This window comes from Fonsecaea multimorphosa (assembly GCF_000836435.1).
Source record: "Fonsecaea multimorphosa CBS 102226 unplaced genomic scaffold supercont1.37, whole genome shotgun sequence".
Taxonomy (NCBI): domain Eukaryota; kingdom Fungi; phylum Ascomycota; class Eurotiomycetes; order Chaetothyriales; family Herpotrichiellaceae; genus Fonsecaea; species Fonsecaea multimorphosa.
The window spans coordinates 1-20,111 of NW_015971671.1; the positions used below are offsets into that span (position 1 = coordinate 1).

The 20,111-nt window shown below is 53.1% G+C and overlaps 6 protein-coding genes across 6 annotated transcripts; 2 read left to right on the plus strand and 4 right to left on the minus strand.

The window, feature by feature from the left end:
• Positions 1-258: 258 nt before the first annotated feature.
• Z520_11225 (uncharacterized protein) lies at positions 259-4,737 on the plus strand (the record flags this gene model as incomplete). Its single annotated transcript, XM_016781714.1, has 1 exon — positions 259-4,737. The coding sequence occupies one exon, from the start codon at positions 259-261 to the stop codon at positions 4,735-4,737; it is 4,479 nt and encodes a 1,492-aa protein (XP_016627075.1).
• A 2,311-nt stretch (positions 4,738-7,048) lies between these two features.
• Positions 7,049-7,828, plus strand: Z520_11226 (uncharacterized protein; the record flags this gene model as incomplete). The annotated part of the gene is made up of 1 exon (XM_016781715.1): positions 7,049-7,828. One exon carries the CDS (start codon positions 7,049-7,051, stop codon positions 7,826-7,828), a length of 780 nt encoding a protein of 259 aa, XP_016627076.1.
• A 576-nt stretch (positions 7,829-8,404) lies between these two features.
• Positions 8,405-10,261, minus strand: Z520_11227 (uncharacterized protein; the record flags this gene model as incomplete). The annotated part of the gene is made up of 1 exon (XM_016781716.1): positions 8,405-10,261. One exon carries the CDS (start codon positions 10,259-10,261, stop codon positions 8,405-8,407), a length of 1,857 nt encoding a protein of 618 aa, XP_016627077.1.
• Positions 10,262-11,225: 964 nt separating this feature from the next.
• On the minus strand, positions 11,226-13,168 carry Z520_11228 (uncharacterized protein; the record flags this gene model as incomplete). Its single annotated transcript, XM_016781717.1, has 3 exons — positions 11,226-12,324; positions 12,374-12,980; positions 13,003-13,168. The coding sequence occupies 3 exons, from the start codon at positions 13,166-13,168 to the stop codon at positions 11,226-11,228; spliced, it is 1,872 nt and encodes a 623-aa protein (XP_016627078.1).
• Positions 13,169-13,821: 653 nt separating this feature from the next.
• Z520_11229 (uncharacterized protein) lies at positions 13,822-15,494 on the minus strand (the record flags this gene model as incomplete). The annotated part of the gene is made up of 4 exons (XM_016781718.1): positions 13,822-13,944; positions 14,017-14,982; positions 15,043-15,233; positions 15,299-15,494. 4 exons carry the CDS (start codon positions 15,492-15,494, stop codon positions 13,822-13,824), a joined length of 1,476 nt encoding a protein of 491 aa, XP_016627079.1.
• A 743-nt stretch (positions 15,495-16,237) lies between these two features.
• On the minus strand, positions 16,238-17,922 carry Z520_11230 (uncharacterized protein; the record flags this gene model as incomplete). Its single annotated transcript, XM_016781719.1, has 10 exons — positions 16,238-16,268; positions 16,358-16,514; positions 16,568-16,830; positions 16,893-17,030; positions 17,084-17,121; positions 17,177-17,199; positions 17,260-17,388; positions 17,607-17,700; positions 17,753-17,800; positions 17,863-17,922. The coding sequence occupies 10 exons, from the start codon at positions 17,920-17,922 to the stop codon at positions 16,238-16,240; spliced, it is 981 nt and encodes a 326-aa protein (XP_016627080.1).
• Between the last annotated feature and the right edge of the window lie 2,189 nt (positions 17,923-20,111).

A 20,111-nucleotide genomic window follows, 5' to 3' on the forward strand; every position in this document is an offset into this window, starting at 1 on the left:
GCTACGACTTCGTTCCTTCCAACCACCAGCTCGGCACCAATTTACTCTAGTTGGCCGTCTGAGAATGGTAGTGCATGGTTAGACTGGATCAGGACAAGTTCGTCCATATCTACATCGACTGTTCTGTCCGTTGCGGATGCTACTACTTCGTCCACATCCACGTCGACTGTTCTTTCTGTTGCGGACGCGACGACTTCATTCCTTTCTACAACCACCTCTAAGCCAATCTACTCTAGCTGGCCGTCTGAAAATGGCAGTATGTGGGAAGACTGGACTCAGACAACTTCATCGTCCCTGTCTACAACCACGTCTCAAGCAAGTTCAAGAGCCACCTACTCCGCTTGGCCATCTGAGAACGGCAGTGCCTGGTTAGATTGGACTCAAACTTATTCGTCGACATCAAGCGCTCTTTCTGTTGCTGATATCACTACAACTTCGTCCAGTGCCGCGTTGGTTGATGCTGAAACCACAAGCTCGTCGTTTTCGACCACTTCGACTCAGAGTACCAGACCGTATGGCTCCACTTGGCCCTCGCACAGTGGCAATGGCTCTTGGGAAGATTGGGCCGCAACTTCTACTACGTCCAGCCTCTCTACCACTACATCAGCATCTACCTATCCATCGAGCCCGTCTTACAACGGAACGTACAGTGGGAACGGGACGTGGGAAGACTGGGCCGACTGGTTGAATCTGACTTCAACAACTTCAACATCCACCAAGTTGCCTGTTGACGCAATAACCACCACTTCTTCAACCACCAGCTCTTCACTACTCCCGGTTGATGCTCTAACCACGACAAGTTCTATATCGTCAACAACCTCCATTGCTGCGTATCCAGGCTATCCATCCTACAATGGATCCGACAATGGGACCTGGGAGGATTGGAATATCACGTCAAAAGCTCCGTCTTCGGTATCCTCCACAGTTGCAACTACGACTAGCTCTGTCTTTAACTGGTCAGGCTATAATGACTCGAATTCTATCTGGTTGGATTGGAATTTGACGTCGACGACCTCTGGAGCATCGAGTAGTTCGGCTTTACCTGTTGGAGCATTGTCTACTGCCACGACTTCGACCTCGTCTTCATCCCCAACTACGACTAGCTCTGTCTTTAACTGGTCAGGCTACAATGATACGGATTCTATCTGGTTGGATTGGAATTTGACGTCGACGACCTCTGGAGCATCGAGTAGTTCGGCATTACCCGTCGGAGCGGCGTCTACTACCACAACTAGCTCTGCCTTCGGCTACGCTGGCTATAACGACTCGAATTCTATCTGGTTGGATTGGAATCTGACGTCGCCAACCTTTACAACATCGAGTAACTCCGGATTGCCAGTTGGAGCTGTTTCCACAGCCACGACTAGCTCTTCCTCCTCTGCCTTGCCGGTTGATGCGCTAACTACAAGCTTGACCTCCTCTTTGAGTACAACCACAACGAGCTCCGGTTTCGCGTATCCCACGGGCGGCAACTGGACAGGTTACAACGAGAGCGCGTGGCTGGATTGGAACCTGACAGTCACCAGAACAAGTACGTTGTACGTTGATGGTCTAACTACCTCAACTTCGTTAGCAACCACTACAAGCTCAGCCGGGGCTTATCCGACCATGTCTTGGAACGGTACAGGAAATTGGACAGAGTCAGAGTGGCTAGATTGGAATCTCACGTCAACCTCATTTGCATACCCTGGCACGACGACGTCTCCCATCAGCACGACCACAACAACCTCAGAACTCCCGGTTGATGCAGCTACCAGATCGACTTCAACCACAACCAGTTCTTCCACAAGTTCCTCGTCGTCCGGCTTTCCCAGCATACCACCGTACAACATATCCGGCAATTGGTCGACTTACAACGACTCGAACTCGATTTGGCTGGACTGGACCACAACTACAAGCGCCGGAACTGTCTCCACAACATCTAGCTCGGAAGCAGGTTATCCAACAATTCCAGCATATAATGGAACTGGTAACTGGTCAGATTGGCTGTCCAATATAACCTACAGCTCGTCCTCGCCGTATATCGATCCGCGAACGACTACTTCTTCCGTGAGCACGTCCTCTGTGCTTTCTGTCGCCGCCACCGCGCTGACACCCACTTCGTCTTCAACTTCGACTTCCACAACCACTACGTCGGTTGCAGGATATCCGACCGTGCCAGCGTACAACGGTTCGTATCCTTCGACAAACTGGACAGACTGGTCAGATTGGAACGGTACACTTCCTTGGAATCTCACAACCTCTGTGGCAACTACGTCGACTACAACTACGTCGGTAGCATATCCGACCGTGCCGGCGTATAACGGCTCTTATCCCCCAACGAATTGGACGGACTGGTCAGACTGGAACGGTACAATTCCATGGAATCTCACAACTTCCGTGTCATCTACCCCTACATTGAGCACGTCCTCCGTTCTCCCAGTCGCTGCTACCGCGTTGACGACTACTGCGCTCACGACTACTACGTCCTCGACGACTTCGTCCACCACCACTTCATTCGCGGGATACCCAACTATACCAGCCTATAACGGCTCGGATCCTTCAGGGAACTGGACGGACTGGTCGGATTGGAACGGTACAATCCCTTGGAATGTGAGTTCCATAACTTCATCCACTTCTGCCACTAGTTCGTCGGCTGCTTACCCGACCACGGCGTACAATGGATCGTATCCTTCGATGAACTGGACTGATTGGAATGGCACAATTCCGTGGAATATCACTACGTCCTTGAGTACGACTTCAACGCTTTCGGTTCTCTCTGTCGCTGCTGCCATGACCAGCACTACTTCCTTCTCATCGTCGACAACAAGCTCACAGGCGAGCTATCCAACAGTCCCTGCCTTCAACGGTTCTTATCCATCTACCAACTGGTCAGACTGGTCAGACTGGAACGGCACGATCCCCTGGAATCTTAGTTCGGTAATCACCACGTCCTCGTCCACCACAACATCTGTATCAGGCATGCCAACAATTCCAGCCTACAACGGGTCCTATCCGGACACGAATTGGACCGATTGGAACGGTACGATTCCGTGGAATGGGACTGATGGAGGAAGTTCGACGACATCATCGACCGTATCTCTCTTGACCACCACAACTTCGATACTGTATGTGTCACCGACAGCTACAAGCTACACATCGACGTCGACATTGTCGTCCACGACAACGACTTCATCCTCTGGGGCCTGGCCGACAATGACTGCTCCCGCTTACAACGAGACACAGTGGCTCGACTGGCTCAACAGCACGAACAGCACCGGAAACTGGACTCTGCCAGCCAATTCTAGCTTGCCACTTAACTTGACCGATCCTTTGTCGACCACTACCACCTCTGCCGGGGCTATCCCCACATTGGCGTATAACGGAACCGGCAATTGGACAGACTGGTACAATTCCACAGGAGGTAATGAGACATGGCCTTTCAGCTTCTCTGCTACAACCAGCACCTCCCTAGTGGTAACGACAACATCGACTTCAGTGCCTGTGACAACAACTTCGTCCTCCGTGGTACCTACGACGACTTCGGCATGGGCTTACAATGGCACTGGTAATTGGACGGATTGGGCCAGCAATGGAACTGCTCCCTTGAACTACACAATCCCTCAGTCGAACTCGACCAATTCGACCACATGGAGTAGTAATTCAACGTACCCCACCAACAACTCATCCGAATGTAGTGCCACTCCACCTTCGCAATTGCTGGAGAACCCGTCGTTCGAATGTTCAGGTACAGGCTGGACACTGGATGAAGTGGACATTGTCTGGGGCGGTGTCACCGAATCGTCTACACCTACCAAGCGCAGACGCGATATCCTGTCCCCAGACACGGCGTATGATGGCAAAGGATTTGCTCGTTTTGAGCCCACCTTCGAAGATGTGACTGCTACACTGTCACAGACACTCGCGGCTCCAGCCACAAATGGATCCTACTGGTATTCCTTCGCCTACCGGGTTCCGTCTTCTGGGATCACACCGGATGGATGTACGTTGACAGTCTCGAACGATGAAGGAACTCTGGCGACTCTAAGTTCACTCTCAGCCGCCAGCACTTGGACTATGACTGGGAAGGAGTTCCAGATAACATCGTCAGCGAGCACATTCTCTCTGGTCTTCAGCTGCAATGGCGTCCAGACTAGTTCGCCAATCCTAGACGTCGACAATATTAGGATGGGTATGGGTGGCGGCAACGGGACTGCTGTCAATGGAAGCTATGGAGGATATAGCAATAGTACTGGCCTTCCGACTTGGAGTGGTCAACCTCCAGCCAACATCACATATGGGCAACCTCCATCCAACGTCACATATGGGCAACCTCCAGCCGACACCACGTACGGGCAGCCTCCAGCCAACCTGACCACGCCTTATGCCAGCAACTCAACTGACTATACTGGAGGAGCTGCTGATCCTGAAACGGAAGACACCTCAATCCCCGATCCTGTCACTACTTCCTCTGTACTCTCTCCAACAACGTCGACAATTGCTGATGACATGGTGCCGGCACCTACCCCGTCATTCTCATCAACAACGTCATCTCCCACGGCGGCGGCCACAGATCCATCAGTGACACCGGATACCAGCGATCCTAGCACGACGCCGGATCTTTCAGTCGTGTCGACCACGTCTCCAGCTGCAGCTGAAGAAACGACCACATCGTCAGCGTCAGCAACGTCCCCGGCCAGCCCGGAGTTTACTGCAAGGAATCGGGTTAAGAGGCACCGATATCATCGGAACTCGTAGGGCATGAAGCATCTGGGTGCAGGGCACTAGGCATTTTTTGGGAAAGGAGAACAGTGACGCAGGGACCAAGCAACAGATACCCCGACTAGTTTTTCTTAGGTAGTTTCTTTCATGACTGGTTTTTCTTTCACAGCCAAAAATTCGGATTTTCCCAAAGCATCTTTTGACGACTTTCAGGGGAGTGAGATTGCTGCCACCACCAATCAGTCGTCCATGACCTTTTGGGGCCTTTTCATTCATTGCCTGCAGCGCGAGGGAACGAGGGCGGAGGAAGAGTAAAGGGAGAGGAAAGGCGCTTCTCTTTTTCCCGCCGAAAGGAAGCCTCGGCCACTACTATCGATCAAGCTTTGAACGGTTTCCGCATTCTTTCGCATTATTGGATTGAGAGTTTTGTTGGCGGCCGGGCATTCCATATCTAATCGTGAGCTACGCGTACCTGTGGCGGGAAGCCGGTTCCGCATTCAGCTGGGTCCAGAACTTCTCGCTTGTTTCCTCGGCCCTTTCGCTGCCATTATTATCAGTGCTAGGGCTGGCGGCCATTTCAATTCTAGACCTTTTCGTCTGCCCCGTAATGGGTATATTATTCGCCCTTACGAGGACTGCCACTTGGTTTCAACGATCCGGGGCTGGCTGACTGGGCCTCCGCATCGCCTTCTGAAAGAATGCTACTGACATACGACTACTCGGTAACGAGCAACATCACCCTCGGCAATGTTCCGGAGGCCGACGTTGGGAACCCCATGGTTCATTTCCTGTGTATCCTTCCGACTTTATTCAAAGTCGTATTGCGTGAGGTGATATTCATTGCCCAAAGAACATGGAACGAGTCTGGCTGCGCCGATCTCGCGCGCGCGCTCTCTCAGTCTCCAGACGCGACATGAAATGGATTCACGCGTCGTGTTCAATTTGAAGTCTGGATCTATGGACGGAAGATTTTCTGCTCCCATGCGCTCGGAGGAAATGATAATGATAATAATCTGTCCATCATCATTACTCCGATGGAGATATTCTGACAACTCGAAACTTTGTTCCAAGGTAATATGGCCTTGTTCTCTTTGGGAGGGGAAAATGTGATTTCCCCCCAGTGGGCGTCAGCCTCGTCGCACGTCGGCGTCCCTGTCGAGGAGACTTGACGTGAATATCAACCAATCAGAGCCCACGACCGGGACTGGGACCCACTTACCCGGAACGTTCAGGGGTAGAATGTCCCAATGGGGAAGAGGCCGACCTCGATGCAAGAAAAGGGGGGAAGAGGTGGCCTTGTTCCAGAAAGAGCACCTTTCAGCTGCTGGAAATTGACCAAGGACGATCCCAATCGCAGTCCTCAGCGAAGGGGCTACGAGACCCGCAAAAGCTTACGCAAACCCTATCTGCTCGTCTAGGTACCATCCAGGCTTCCACTGACCACCAGGCCTTTTTTCATGCTCAATTTTTGTTCCTTTGGGGGATCTTCACAGCACATGTCATTGGCAATTCAATTGCCTCGCACCGGGCACACCGCAAGGGTCAAGGCCCAAAAGGCACGGGCGTGGCGCTTGACTTATTACTGCGTATGGTCCTCTTCGATCCACACACTCTCTCTCCCAGCTTTCCCACCTGTGAGAACGTTCCCGCGGCGCTGCACATCACTTGCTCCTGTGCTCTCCAAACCCTCGAGGGTCCCTCGTACGCGTCCGCGTCGTTTTCCTTGATGAGGCTGTCAGCCTGCATGTAGCATGGGGACAATATCTCTCGCATGGAGCCAAAATCGGGTCCCGATCACCATCAGTGATCCTACAAGGATCCCAGCACAATCAAATGCCCAACGTAGGTAAGTCCGCAGTGGCAGCAACAGTATCAGCAGCGGCCACCGACAGGCAGTCATCATGATGCATGAAACCAGTTCCAATTTCCAAGGGCACAGACAATCCCCAACTCCACGGAAGCCGTCAGAGCATTTCATTTCCACCACGGGGACGCAATGGCTGGCCCTAGCGCAAGGGCTTCGTCTTCCACCTCCGTTTGCGTCGCACCACGTGCACATTTCCAATAGTGGCTGGCCTTGTGGCGTTGGATGAAGCTTGACACGGGGACGGTGCACTCCGTGGTATCAATTCCTGTCTCTTCATCTCTACATATATTAAGGCCAGCCCTGGTCCTCTGACAACATCTGTCTTGGCCTGTCCTTCATCCAGTGCAATTCCCGCAGTTCATTCGTTTCTTCAATAGAGACTTCCGCTCCTTTTCTTATTGATTCTTACTCACCACAGTCACTCATTTGAACAACCATCAAATATAGTCAATCCGACTACTACTACAACAGCAAAACATAATGAAGTTCTTCAGCACCATCATCGCCGTCTCGGCCCTCGCCGGCGTCACCCTCGCCAGCCCTCAACCGTTTGGATTCGGGCGTCCACCCCCACCGCCGCCGCCTCCGGCCCATACGAACACGGTCGAGTCCAAGAGCAGCGACAGCACCTCCCCGAGCTCGAGCGCTGACCCCAGCCGCGGGGCGTCGAGCCCAGCTGGGTCGCCCGTGGCCACGACCACGAGCAGCGGGCCGTATAAGCCGGCGGGAGCCGCAACAACCTCGACAACCACGTACCTCCCCACCGTCGCCGCCACTACCACTACATCCAGCGCAGCCAGCGGTACCGTGTCATGCCTGAGCAGCGCGGCGGCTTCCAGCGTGGTCAACGGATTCGGGTCGCTCTTGACAGCCTACACCAACGCCACTGCCAACTCGCTCCTGGCCTCCGACTTCACCGACACGTCCGATTCGATCAACGTCTTGGCCGGATACCCGCTTGGTTCCACGACTTTCCCCTCCAAGCTCGCCTTTGAGCTGGGTCAGGGCAGCGAACCTGCCATCGGCTTCAGCGTGCTCGGTATCGACGCCGTTACTTGCAATGTGATTGCCTTCCGCTGGGAGGCCATCCTCGGCTCTTCCTCACCTGTCAAGGGCATCGACATCCTCTACACCGAGAACCCCACTGGCACTGAAGACGGCTGGCAGATCCAGACCATCTACTCCGAGTTCAATTCTTGCACTTGGTCCGTTGAGATCGGTGGTACTTGCGTCCCACCTTCTCAGGCTCGTCGCCACTAGACGACATACAACCCGCTCATCTCGCTCAGTCCCCCAGGTCCTTCATGTCTATTTACCCAGCAGGGGACCTATTATTGGATTGAGTAGAGAAGAGTGCAGTGAAGATGGAACTTTGTGAACTGCGTGTGGGATATGTTGTGCCTGTCGGGGGAATTGGGGATAAAAATGCACGGTTCGACACGTTTGGAACAACAAAAGATGGCTCAACCCCCCTCTCTGGCTCATCACCGGGGACAAGGCCGCCAATACAAAAGAGACCAAAAAAACAAGTCTAGCTGGCACGAAGTGAAGGACCTCCTTTTTGTGTGTGCGTGTTGTATGCTTTTTCCGGATTATATATCTCTCTGTCTATCCATAGATACCTTACGTGTCGTTAATATCAGCGGATCTCACTTTTCTTTTCACTTCTCTTCCCTGACTGACCCCTCTGCCTTTTTGCCTTTGAGTTTCCCCGTCTCTAATCTACTACACCCTTCCTGTCTCTATCCTCCCCCACGCCCCTTCGAACTTGTAACTTGGTCTATACCCGCCCCCCATCTCCAAGGCAAGGGAATAGTCAGTCAGTCAGTCAATCAATCAACAGTCTTTCCTCCAATGCAGCTCCGCCATCCTCGGCAAGGTGTCAAAGCTCGAAAAGTTCCCGTCCGCGTTGACCCAATCACTCGTATTGCCACCGACGAGGTACTTTGCCGCGGCGGCGGAGAAGAAACTCGTCACGTAGACGTCCACGAGCGTGGAATCCGACGTGTTGGCGCCGACGCTGACGTTTGCCTGCACGTAATGCGGCGCGGCGGAGTAGCCCTGGTTGATGTGGGGGATGTTGTCTCCGTCGCTGCCCAGGTCGTCCTTGGTCACGTATCCCGTGGTTTTGACCAAGGTCGTCTCGTTGACTGGAACTAGTGGGGCGCGTTTTTTGTAGACTTTGTCTGTTTGCATGTTCTGCAGCAGGTGCTTGGCCGAGGACCACGGGGCGGTCGTGCGCAGCCAGTAGTTCGTGTATGGGTTCGTCTGGTAGGCGTTGTCGATCGTGAAGGGCCCCTTTAACAGATCGTAGCGAAAGCCGCCCGTGTTGGTCAGGATGATGCGCGGGACGGTTGTGCGGTTCGGGGAGACCACGACGGCGGGGAAGACGACGGTTGTCAGATAGTTGAACAGACTCCGGTTGGAAGAAATGGGGAACCGGTCCAGGTAGTAGTTGCTCGGGCAGCAGCCGAGTTTGTTCGTGAGTTGCGGGAGACTGTTCACCGCGGTGGTGATGTTCTTGCTGATGGTCACGCCCAAGCTGGAATTGAACGTCTGCTCGTTGGTGGCTGTGTGGAATTCAAAACTGTATCGGTTGAAGTCGAGATACTGTCTCGAGTAGGATAAAGTCGAGTTTGTGTTGGGTTTGACTCCAGGAACGTCAGAGGGTTTCTGTGTCGTGATTTTGGTGGCATTCCCCATCGGGGACTTTGCTTTGGTGACGCGACTGGGTAGTCCGTTAACAGAAACCCATCCCACCGTCTCGCAGTATCTTCCCGAAGCAATGCCCACGGCCGACGCGTCAAAGACGACGGCGTCACGTACGTGTCGATGGCCCCCAAAGATCTGAATAGGCGTGGTAGGGTGATGTTGGCGAATGGCCGCGTAGATGAGACCCCATTCCGTCGAGTTCCGAAGAGTGATGTGTCCCGCGACTAGAAACATGTCGATATCGGTCCTCTTGACCTGTTCCTGGAACCAGGATTGTTTGACCGCGTCCCCGACCGGAGTCACGATGGTTGCATTACTGTTGCCGGTGAAATTGAAAATAAAGGCAAACGACATGATGCGGATGCCCATCTTCGTCTTCCAATATGCATAGCGGTTGGAGAAGGGAGTGGGTGTACCCGTGAGATTGAACTCGACGTTGGAGGTAATGTAGCGGCCGCCCCAGTACGGAGCAAAGTTGCGATATGTGTCATTGGCAATCTCGGTCGTGTAGAGCTCGTGGTTGCCAATCGACAGCAGATCGTACGGTAGCTTCTTGAAAATCGGCAGTGTGAGCTTTCCATTGGGCGTCGTCGCATCTCCAAACCCAGTGCCGTCGTGCAAATCCCCCGAGTCGATGAGGAGGAGGTCGACACCCAGCACGTCCGCTTTGGCCTTCATCTTCTGCACAAAGTCGGCAAAGTCGCCATAGTCGGCGCTGTAATTGTCATCCAACAGATGGCCCGCGAGCCAGCCATGGGTATCTGTGGTGTGAAGGAAATTGATCTGGCCCCAATGCAAGTCCTTGATCTGTTGCGGCGGGGTGGGAAGAGCAGCTGGCTGGATCCGTTTAGCGAGGTCATGTCTTCTCATCAAGCCATGGTCGACGTAGCCTCCAAGGACCGGAGACGTCCAGTCGTGGTCATCGCACGAGTAAGAAGGCTCAAGGAGCGTAGCGAGGGCAAGTAACGAAGTTAGCAACATGGCGGGTTCGAGATAATCCCTGAAGAACGAGCGACGATAGACACACGGCGATGGGAAGAAGTCACCTTGAGAGCGAGGCAAAGAGGACGGGCAGCTGGGATCTTATCACCTGTGGTACAAGATGTGCAGGTGCCGCAAAGCGGTGCCAGCTTCTTCCTCCTTCGAACTCAAGGTTGATGGGTACCAATGCGTGAGCCCATGGGGGGTGCTACTGCAGGTATCCGCAGCATAGGCCTGCCCGATACGGTAGATGGACGGAGGAGCCATGTCAGAACAACGGATGAGAATGTGAAAGGCTCATAGCTTGCCAGGCTGAAAGATGGGGATCATCCAGACCTTGCACTCGTCAGTGGCTGAGCCGGACCTCAGCTGGAACTTCCCAACAGCCCGAGCCGACTTCGAAACCAAGCACCCAGTCTGACGAGAAAAGGTTTTTGGTGTAGCCTTGGCCACAGTGCTGTCCCTGTCCTTGTCGACAATATTCGCAGTGTCTGATTTGGCGGCCTCCTCGTCGCCATTGAGTGACTGCTCGAGCTTGACTTCGGGGCAAACCTGGAAAGAGAGCAAGGCGTTGTTCTAGCTCCTTGGATAGCGGCTGGGCACACGACACAGTACGCAAGATGGCAGGACGGACACTGACGGACAAGAGCACGAGGGAGAATCAATTGGAGATGATCGAGACGGACAAGAGGACAAGACGGACAAGACGGAGGGATACGAGGAGCTTCGTTTGGTTGCAGCCGCCAAGCAAATGACAATCACCGTCTGCAGGCTCGGCGCAGTCAACGTAGTCAGGCCAGATCGCCCTGTCTCTGCCTTCATCAACTTCATATTCTCTATGCTGACCTTGATACATTGCTCCCAGGTAGCTCCCAGTCTAGATATCCGTCCAAGTAAAGTGTCATACATCATGCAGAGTCTTATTCCAACATAGCCTTATCTCATCTCATATTCGTCGACACATTCAACACATGACCGGATTCACAGCAAATGACTCCTGGTGTTTCATCGCCAATGCGGCAAACCTCTCCTCCACAGCCTCGTCATCTTCCAGAAGCTTGTCGATGACCTTGACGTCGTCAATGGTCCAGAAATTCCGGAAAGCGGCCACGATGTTCTCGGTGTGCTGCTGCACCACCTCCTCGTCCACCGCGGCAAAGCAGAGTCGGTAATATTGCCATCCATTCTCTTTCATGAGCTCGGGCGTGGGGCAGAACATGCTTCCCGGAGCAAGCAAGACGAGGTACGGCTCTGTAGTAAAGAAAACCCAAAGTGCTTGGGCAAGTCGAGCGTGGTCGACCTCGCTGAAGAGAGGGTGGCTCTCGAATCGTGCATGCAACCAAAGGAACATGCCAGCCATGGGGTAGGCAAAGTCGTACATCTGCGTCTTGTGGACCACCTCGTATTCCATATCGTCGGGTGCGAACGCGTTGGATTTCGGCTTCGAATCTTGAATCAAGTATTTCCCGTCATCGAGAGTCGATGCCATAATCTGCATTCGTCGTTCATAATTACCGCGTAACCCCTCGAGCCATCGAACCCAGCCGTCCACCTTCCATCCACTACCGTCTTTGCTGCCTCCTTTGCCGGGATCGCCCTCTTCAGAGGGTCCGATGATGAGTTCTGCGATCATGCTCTGCACGAATCCGCTGGGCTGTTGAGTGCTTGTCTCGGTGATACGCAGAATCCTCTCCACCACCTCAGGTTGAGCTGTGATCCAGCCTAGTCGGCAGCCCGGGGCGACTGTCTTGCTGAACGTGTCCAGTCGAACCACTCTTCCATCCACGTCGACTGAGAGGTATGAAGGGACAAGACTATCCAAGAACGGAAAACCGCTGGACTTGCCCCCAGAGGCGGTGTTGTAATTGTATGAGCTGTCCGACGGGAAGTTGTCTGAGACAAGCTTACCTCTTGTCTTCATTGACATCTCGTTTGCGGAGGGATATTGCAAGTACCAGTACGGCTCATCTTCGATGATGATGATGTCGTACTTTTGACACAGAGCATAAATTTCCTTGCGTCTTTTCAGCGATAGTAACGCAGAGGTTGGGTTCTGGCCCATCCTGCTCTTGTTAGTACACTTTCGTTCATGGTCGTCAACATGCCACTCACGTAACGGTATACATCAAATGTGGTCTCTTGCCCTTGTTCTTGTCCCAGTTCACAAGGACCTCCTCCAGTCCGCCTTTTCCATACGCCAACATGCCTTCGTCGTCAATGGCCACTGGAACCACATTCAGCCCACGAGGCCTGGCAGCTTGAATGGCATTCATATACGCGAATTCTTCGCATAGTATACCCTCACGTTCTCGGATCCAGTCTCTTTCCTCGTCCCAGACGTTGCTGAAGCATTCAATCGTCTTCGAAAAGCCGTCTGTCGAGCCACAGGTCAAAATCACTTCTGGCCCGTCCTTGTAGGGCACATTGGGATGAAGATTTGTCTGTGCAAAGGCTCGGATAAAGCCGTAGAGGGGAGGATATCCTTGGGCGGTGCCATATTGCAGGGCAGTGGTCAAGTCGATCTTGCGCAGGAGGTTTGGCTCAGCTGAATCGTGGGGAACAAGTACTCGCGAGACCGATGGAGCTTCTGCTAGAGATGTTTTTGCAGCTGCGGAGGCTGGGGGATCGACAGGCTTGTTGGGCGTGGGCTTGAATCTTTCGGGAAGCGCCGTTGAAGCTTCCAAGGTGTCATAGGGAAAGTATCCTGGGTTTGGAAGACCTGGCGACCATTAGCAAGCCACAGCCGCTTGACCAAAGCGCCAACATGCCTCCAGCAAGGTTTCCGATGCCCGGAATAGCAAAATATTTATAGAAAGCCTTCATCTTGCTCGCAACACGCTGTTTGGTCACGCGGGAATACAGATGGGACAGGTCCTTGGGCGCAGGCTTGTCGGTGATGGACGCCATGGCTGCGGTGTCTCGCTGTCGAGTTAAAGAAATGATTCAATTGCAAGCAAATTAAGTCAATCGAGAATATCCTGAATGTCTAAGAAACACAAGAAAGTCTAGGCAGCAGAGAAGTGTCCCTAGATAGGTAATCAAGAATGTCCACTGTGCATTTGCATTGATCGATGACTATTTCACACTGGCAAGTGAATGGCATGGCTTGCCCGACTGCCGACTCCGATAGCGATAAGGAAAGTGCATTGACCACTGGCACCGGAAGCCTCGTTCCGCCAGTGCCTGCTGCAATAAGGCTAGTGCCCCTATTAGTAAGCAGTCAGCTCTCTCCGCGCTCGAGTTTCCTGCGCCCTGTTGCATCTTATTTGCGATCCAGATGTCGTGGCCAGCACATGAGAACCACGCAGGAAGGTCACAAGAGAAGGTCTGTTGGGAGTCCTGCTGTTGTTGCCATGGGGAGCACTTAGTATGCACGAGTTCTGAGGAGTGTGCGCAATCGCAATCGCATTCTAAGCCGCTCGTGAGTATGTGCATGCTGATTCCATCAACTCCCATTTTTTCGTCATTAAGCATAACCCTGTGTCATTATGTTCTGAATCCCCATGTGCATTCGACGGACCGCTGCCTTCAGAGTGTGCGACAGCGTGGGAGATGCAAGCTCAAATTGATGGTTCCCTCTTCGTGACGCGCATCCACATGTCGCTCACAATGAAGACTCCTGCACTAAAGGACTTCCACGGGTGTTGCGGGTTGACAATGGTGAACTCGAACTTCCGAAGCAGCTGTGGTAGAGGCAGAGGTTAGAATTCGATCTGGAACCAAGAAAACTCGAAAGCAAATGCCATCCAGCTTACCTGTGCGAACACCTTGTTGAGCTCGATGAAGGCAATGCTCTTCCCCAGACACGACGACCTCCCATAGCCAAACACCATGTCGATATTGGCCTCCTTGCGCCTGATCTCCTCAGGCGTGCCTTCCAGGAATCGCTCGGGCCGGAACACTTTGGCATCGGCCCCCCACAACCCTTCGTCCAGGAACAGTCCGAATGCACAGTATCCGATCTTCGTACCTCCAGGGACATAATATCCGTTGAGGGTGTCTCCCCCAGACGGCACGGTCTTGGACTGGAGCCCTGTAACAGGAGGGTGAATGCGCAGGCCTTCTCTGATCACGGCTTGGAGGTACGGCAGCTTCCTGGCTTCAGAGTCCTGGATGGGATCGGAGATATTTGCGGACGAAAGCTCAGCCAACATCTTTGCCAAAACGGGGGGGTTGGTGAGAATATGAAGCATCGTCGCACGTATCGCTGACGCGGTGGTGTCGCTACCGGCGAGGATTTGGACCATGGTCTCGGTTTCGGCGTCTTCACGTGAGAGGCCATGTCGAAGGAAGGATCCCAGCATGTCCATGCGTGGTTTTGCTCCGGGTTGGAATCTTTCAGCGACCACCGCCTTTGCCACTCCCATGATTTTGCCCAGACCATATGCGTCAGTATCCTTGGGCATGAAGAACTTCATAAGGGGCGACTGGAAGATCTTTGACAAGCCTGGGAATGCTGCACACAGAATCATGGCCGGGATAGTGTTTTCGGTTGTCTCGATATAGTGGAACACATCCTCGTCCTTCTCGAGAAACCCGAAAGCTCCTCCAAATGCAATGGCAGACAGAATGTCCAGCGTCAAATATTGGGCCTTGCGCGCGAAATCCATCGGCCTGAATTCTTCGGCAGTGGAGAGATAGTTGCGTTCGATGAGGTCGACCAGCTTTGCGATACAGTCGTCGATTGACTGCTCGAGGGTGGGGTTCTCCTTGCCAGCATACTAGCGACATGGTCAGCAATCCCACACTCAGCTGCCGGAAAACAGTTTGTGCTCAAATACCCCAGGGGCCATCTTGGCACGAAGCATCGCATGTCTCTCCTCGTTCCGCTCCGAGAGGATATTGTCACGATCGACTCGAAGGGCATCATACCAGTCAGATCTACGGTACGGAGATCTAGCCGCACCCATTGTCTTGAGGATCTCGGGATCACATGTGATGAGGTCGTTCGGCCCGATGCGAACCAGCGAACCTAGGAGCGAAACTGTGTGTCAGCCAGAAGTGAGGTTGGCAGTACCCCTGGTGGGATGGTTGTACCGTATTTGAAGCATTGTTCCGCAGACTCGATGTACATGGAACCATCCCAGGTGTGTTTGAGGAGCCATCCTTTGGAGAAGCCAGCAGAGAAGGGACCGGGGATGTGTCGCAGACGGTACCAGTCGTAGAAGGTCTTTGCGAGGGTGTAGACCAAGTAGACCCCGAGCCCGACACCAAGATAGGCGAGAGCGAGCATTGTTTCCTTTGGCCCTGGGGGAGTACAAGGAGATAAATGTGATGTCCAACCTCCTTTGTGTTCACATTCGCGGGGGAGTTGAGTTTCAGATCAGATCTCGGAAGGTACGTATTTGCGGGAGCTCTCTGTGATGGGGAACGGTGCCGATGGATGGTTCTGTTCTTCGTGTGGTGGGTCCCACCGTGTGAGAGACAGGAAAGGCGATAAGGACAAGGACCTGACAGCCACGTCTGGGGGGGAAGATGCAGGTGGTTGCACAGCAGCTGTCAAACGCCGGGTACCGAACGGGCCTGTTGCAGTAGCGTGGTCGGCGGCAGCAGGTTGAGTGACGCGGGTGACGCTGAGGGCGCAGTTGGATTGGTTCCTGGGGGTTGCAAATCTTCAGCACGTTTCCACAATTCTTTCACGGTGAAGGCCTCGGGAGGGAAGCTACACGGGCGCCAACCGGGGGTGGTCGGGGGGAGCGGACAGAGGGACAGGGGGGAAACCTTTGTGAATCTCGATTTGACTCGTTCTGGACCCCGTTGCTTCCTTCAACTTGCATCGCTGTCACTGTGGTTCACTGCCGACCGTGACTCTACGAGACTACCTCGTACTCCAACGTCCAAGGTCAATCCTACTCATAAGTAGCTAAGCAGTTCGTCCCGCAACTCGCTTACAGACTCAGACTGACAACATACTTGCTAGACTCCAACCATCTCGGCAGGTGTACAACCATCTTGGCCTCCGTGCCTCCTCACCGGCTATTCGGGCTTTGTCCCACTGATGCTGTATCTGAGGTTTCACCCGTCAGTCACGCCCATCTCACCGATCCGAAACATGCACATGCACATGCACATGGACAGGTTGGACGGGTTGCTCACATGGGCCAGAACGCATGATATCTTGTGTTCCTCATGTCTTTTCGGACGTCGATCAGAAAGGCCTCCAGCTCATCTGCCGTCCAGGCTAAACCTCGTGTGAAAAGGGCCAGGCTGATGCCCGACAGAGACGTGGTGAAATTGTGATATGTCCACATTCCTTTGCATTTTGCGTTGATGAGCGTCTTCCGGTCCAGATGGGAGCAAGCTTACCGATCTTCTTCAATTTGGCATCTTTCTTCCACGGGCTCATTGGCCAAATGTAGGGTGTTTCCACAACGTCGACGAACCCCGTCTCAACCATAATTCCCCTCACTGACTCGACACTATCAAGGGGACAACCCAACTGCTTACTTGCCTCAAGCATATAGGCTGCCCATCGAGCCAGTGCAGAATCCGGCGGAAGGGTTCCGTCCCGACACGCGAGGTGGAACGATATATCTTGCACCTCGAGCATCGCGCCTGGAGCAAGGTTGCTGTGCAAAACATCAGCATGGACGAGGAGGCTTCAGTCATTTTGGGTGAATGGCTCCCTTACTTGTAGCATTGCCGAATGAACTGCCGCCAATCTGCAATAGCACCCGTCATGAATCGGCTGAAGATGAAATCGAACTGGTAACTGAAGACCCATTGCTGTCCGACATCCATGACTTCAAACCTAACGTTGGGGGGAACGCTGCTTGCTAAATGAGCAAAGCAAACGGATGCTGAGAGTCACATTAGACTTACTAATTGGGTTGCACAGGGCTGACATCGACTCCGAGCACCTTTCCTCTGTCAACTGTCATTCGCGTGGAAAGCATGTTGGCAGCGACAACTCACGATTGCTTCCGGATGAAGATCACCTTCGACAGCATGTCAGCCACCGTATCCCTCTGACTCGGGCGATGCATTTTTTCTCTTACCGAATTCAACGGACCAGATGCCGGTGCCAGTGCCGACATCTAGCACATGATGCAAATCTCTTTTCTTCTCCACGCCACAGGTCGACAATTTGTCGCTAAAGGTCATCTTCAGGAGATGATGTTGGAGGTCTGGTCCAATCTACAGTCAGTAGGCCAACGAAAGTGAGGGCACCAGAACTAGATACTCTACCTAGTCGATCTAGCTCTATCTTTTGGGGCAATGGACATCAGTAGACTGGATTCCCACTTGCGGGAGGAATAATGGGTTCAACGTCAATACCTCATCATTGGGCAACACATACGCTGTAGAGAATTAGCTATAGCTTTGGAATGCTCCAGTGACGTACTTCGCTCGCCGTAAGCGTTATAAGTTCTGCCGTGTTCCTGGATGTAATCAAAGACGCTTGATGTCAGAGAGGAGGTGGACAGGAGATCGTCTTCCTGCGTGGTACATCAGCTTGTAGTCTTGCTTTCGAGACGGTAAAAGGCTAACATCTCCAAGTGCCGAGTCAACGTCCTCTGCGTCGCCTATAGGTTCAACCTAATAACCAGTATCAGTTATCGACCCGAGCGACGTAGAGGTAAGGCCATGATCAACCCTACTGGCTCAGCATCGGGGTCAGGGTCAGGGACAGGATCATGATCTTCCCCTGGGAGTGACATGAGGCAGGAAGGTCGCAGAGGATACCGATTGAGCAGAAACGATGGAGGCTTCCACGAGCAGACGTGTCTGTAGGGTCAATATGAAGGGTTTCTCATTGTTTGCTTCGAGATATAGTCCGGGTGCCATTGCGAGGCCCAGATCCGAGTCTGTCTCATTCGTGTAATGATTGAGAACCCTTGTCCGCTTGTTCCCAGCTCCCTCCAAAAAAAACCCCTGGTGCAACGTGTGATGCATGAGGATTTCAACACTGTCCGTTACGGGCGGGCTGTGTGAGTGCATCCCCCACGTCGTACGGCAGGGTGCAGTACGGACAGCTCTGATTAGATCTCATGCCATGTGGTCTGGTTGGTGACACAAGTTAGTTTAGCGACCGGATCAAGGTTCCCACTGGCGTAAACATTACACTAGGGCTGTCGATCCATGAGCATGACATTCTGATTGAGTTTGAACGGTCTCAGCAGGTGGGGGAGCTTGGGGTGCTTTTCTGCTCTCCGTCGGATCGTGATATGCAAGGTCTTTTGCCTAATGCTATGCTGACAATACCTTTCACTCTGCAGCAGGTTGATGGAGAAGACCCTTCCTGAGTTGCAGGCGCGTGTGACGACCTGTATCTGCATGCCGCCCATTTCGGATGTGATTCGGATTGTATCACAATACCACATCAATGTCAACATCTGCCGAGACGTGGTGAAGCCCGCAGGTGGGAGGTTACGTAGGAGAAGCGCGTTCTTGTGGCATGGCCAAGGCAATATGCGAGTCCTGCGTGCAGTCGGACGGGGTTCTAGGCCCATTGTGGCCCATCAGCAGGAGCTGCAGACGGATTTGAATCGTGGCTTGCAGCTTGCAACCACAAGCGACTGTTGTTGCTGCAAGCCATCTTTGTAATTAATGGTCGTAATGCTTTTGAATGGTGTGATACCTAGGTACCTACTCAGTCTCGACCACGCGTGAACCTTGGCGGCTGAGAGACGCATGGCGGAAACTACTAGGTACCTTCGTAACTCGCCCGTCCCCGAAAAATACGAACTTCTCTCCTCCTTCTTTCCCCCACATTGCGCCATAGTCGACAAAACCTGGCTCTTTCTTACATGAGGAGGATGGAGGACTTGCGCCATTCCATGTCGCCCACCAAATGAGATTCGTATGTGCGAAGAGTCCCATCTGCGGACTACCGCGTTGGTCTTGTCTTTATCATCGCAGCTTCCCGTCCACACCCATTTCCTTCCCTGCTAACTATTCTTCTGACATTCTCTCTGTGGATGTATTTTCCGTCCCCTGCATTGCCCTTTCGACGTGTCTTGCCCTTTTTGAATTTGACCGAGTAGCGAGATGGGCTCTGGACAATAGAGTCCATGTCACAACCACGCGAGGCAGAAGACCGGTTAGGCGCTCCACTCACAACGCACACACATCTCCGTAACAGCTGCTTGCAATACAAGACTACGTACCTAGGTAGGTAAGGACAGCAAGGAGGCTAAGCAGGCCGAAAGAAGCGAGAGTACTAGCATAGTCACTTACTCCCGCGAGTGACCTGTTCATTTCAAGAACGGAAGAAGCACCTTGGCCGCCGATAGCACTACGATTGAGAACGACTGTCAGGTTGGTTCGGAAAATAAGTGGTTGTTTCGAAATTGGAGCCATCCTTGCAATGAAGGAGAGGATCCATGGAGACCGAATGGCATCGAGAGACATTTCACCAGACCTACTTCCTGGCTCTGAGCTGGCTGTTTGGTGAGTACCGTGGCGCAAGGCTTTGCAAGCACCTTGCGGCAAGACACGCACCTGCGCTAGAGCGGTGGACACATCCTGGACGACGAGGAAACATCCAAGAGGAGAATAGTTTTAGAAAGAAGAGAGGCTATCATTTTTGGCGACTATAGGGTCGTTGTCTCCGCTGTCATGCTGCTTGGTCGCAATGTCTGGTCCATAGACGTGCCAGCGGTCTCCGAGGCGGGAGAAGACAAGAGCCAATAATAGTATCTATACTAGAAGACCCATATACTATATTCCAAAGGCATCATGTTCATGTTCTGAAGCAAAGGCATCGGGTAGCCCTGGTCCCAAGGTTCGGTACGGTATGCCACTGGTAGCCCACTAGCCGCAGCTTCCGGTCACGCTGTGGCCCGCCAGCCTTGTCAACTGGCAGAGCAACAGTGTGTCGCTCTCACGGCGCACGCTTGTCAATTCT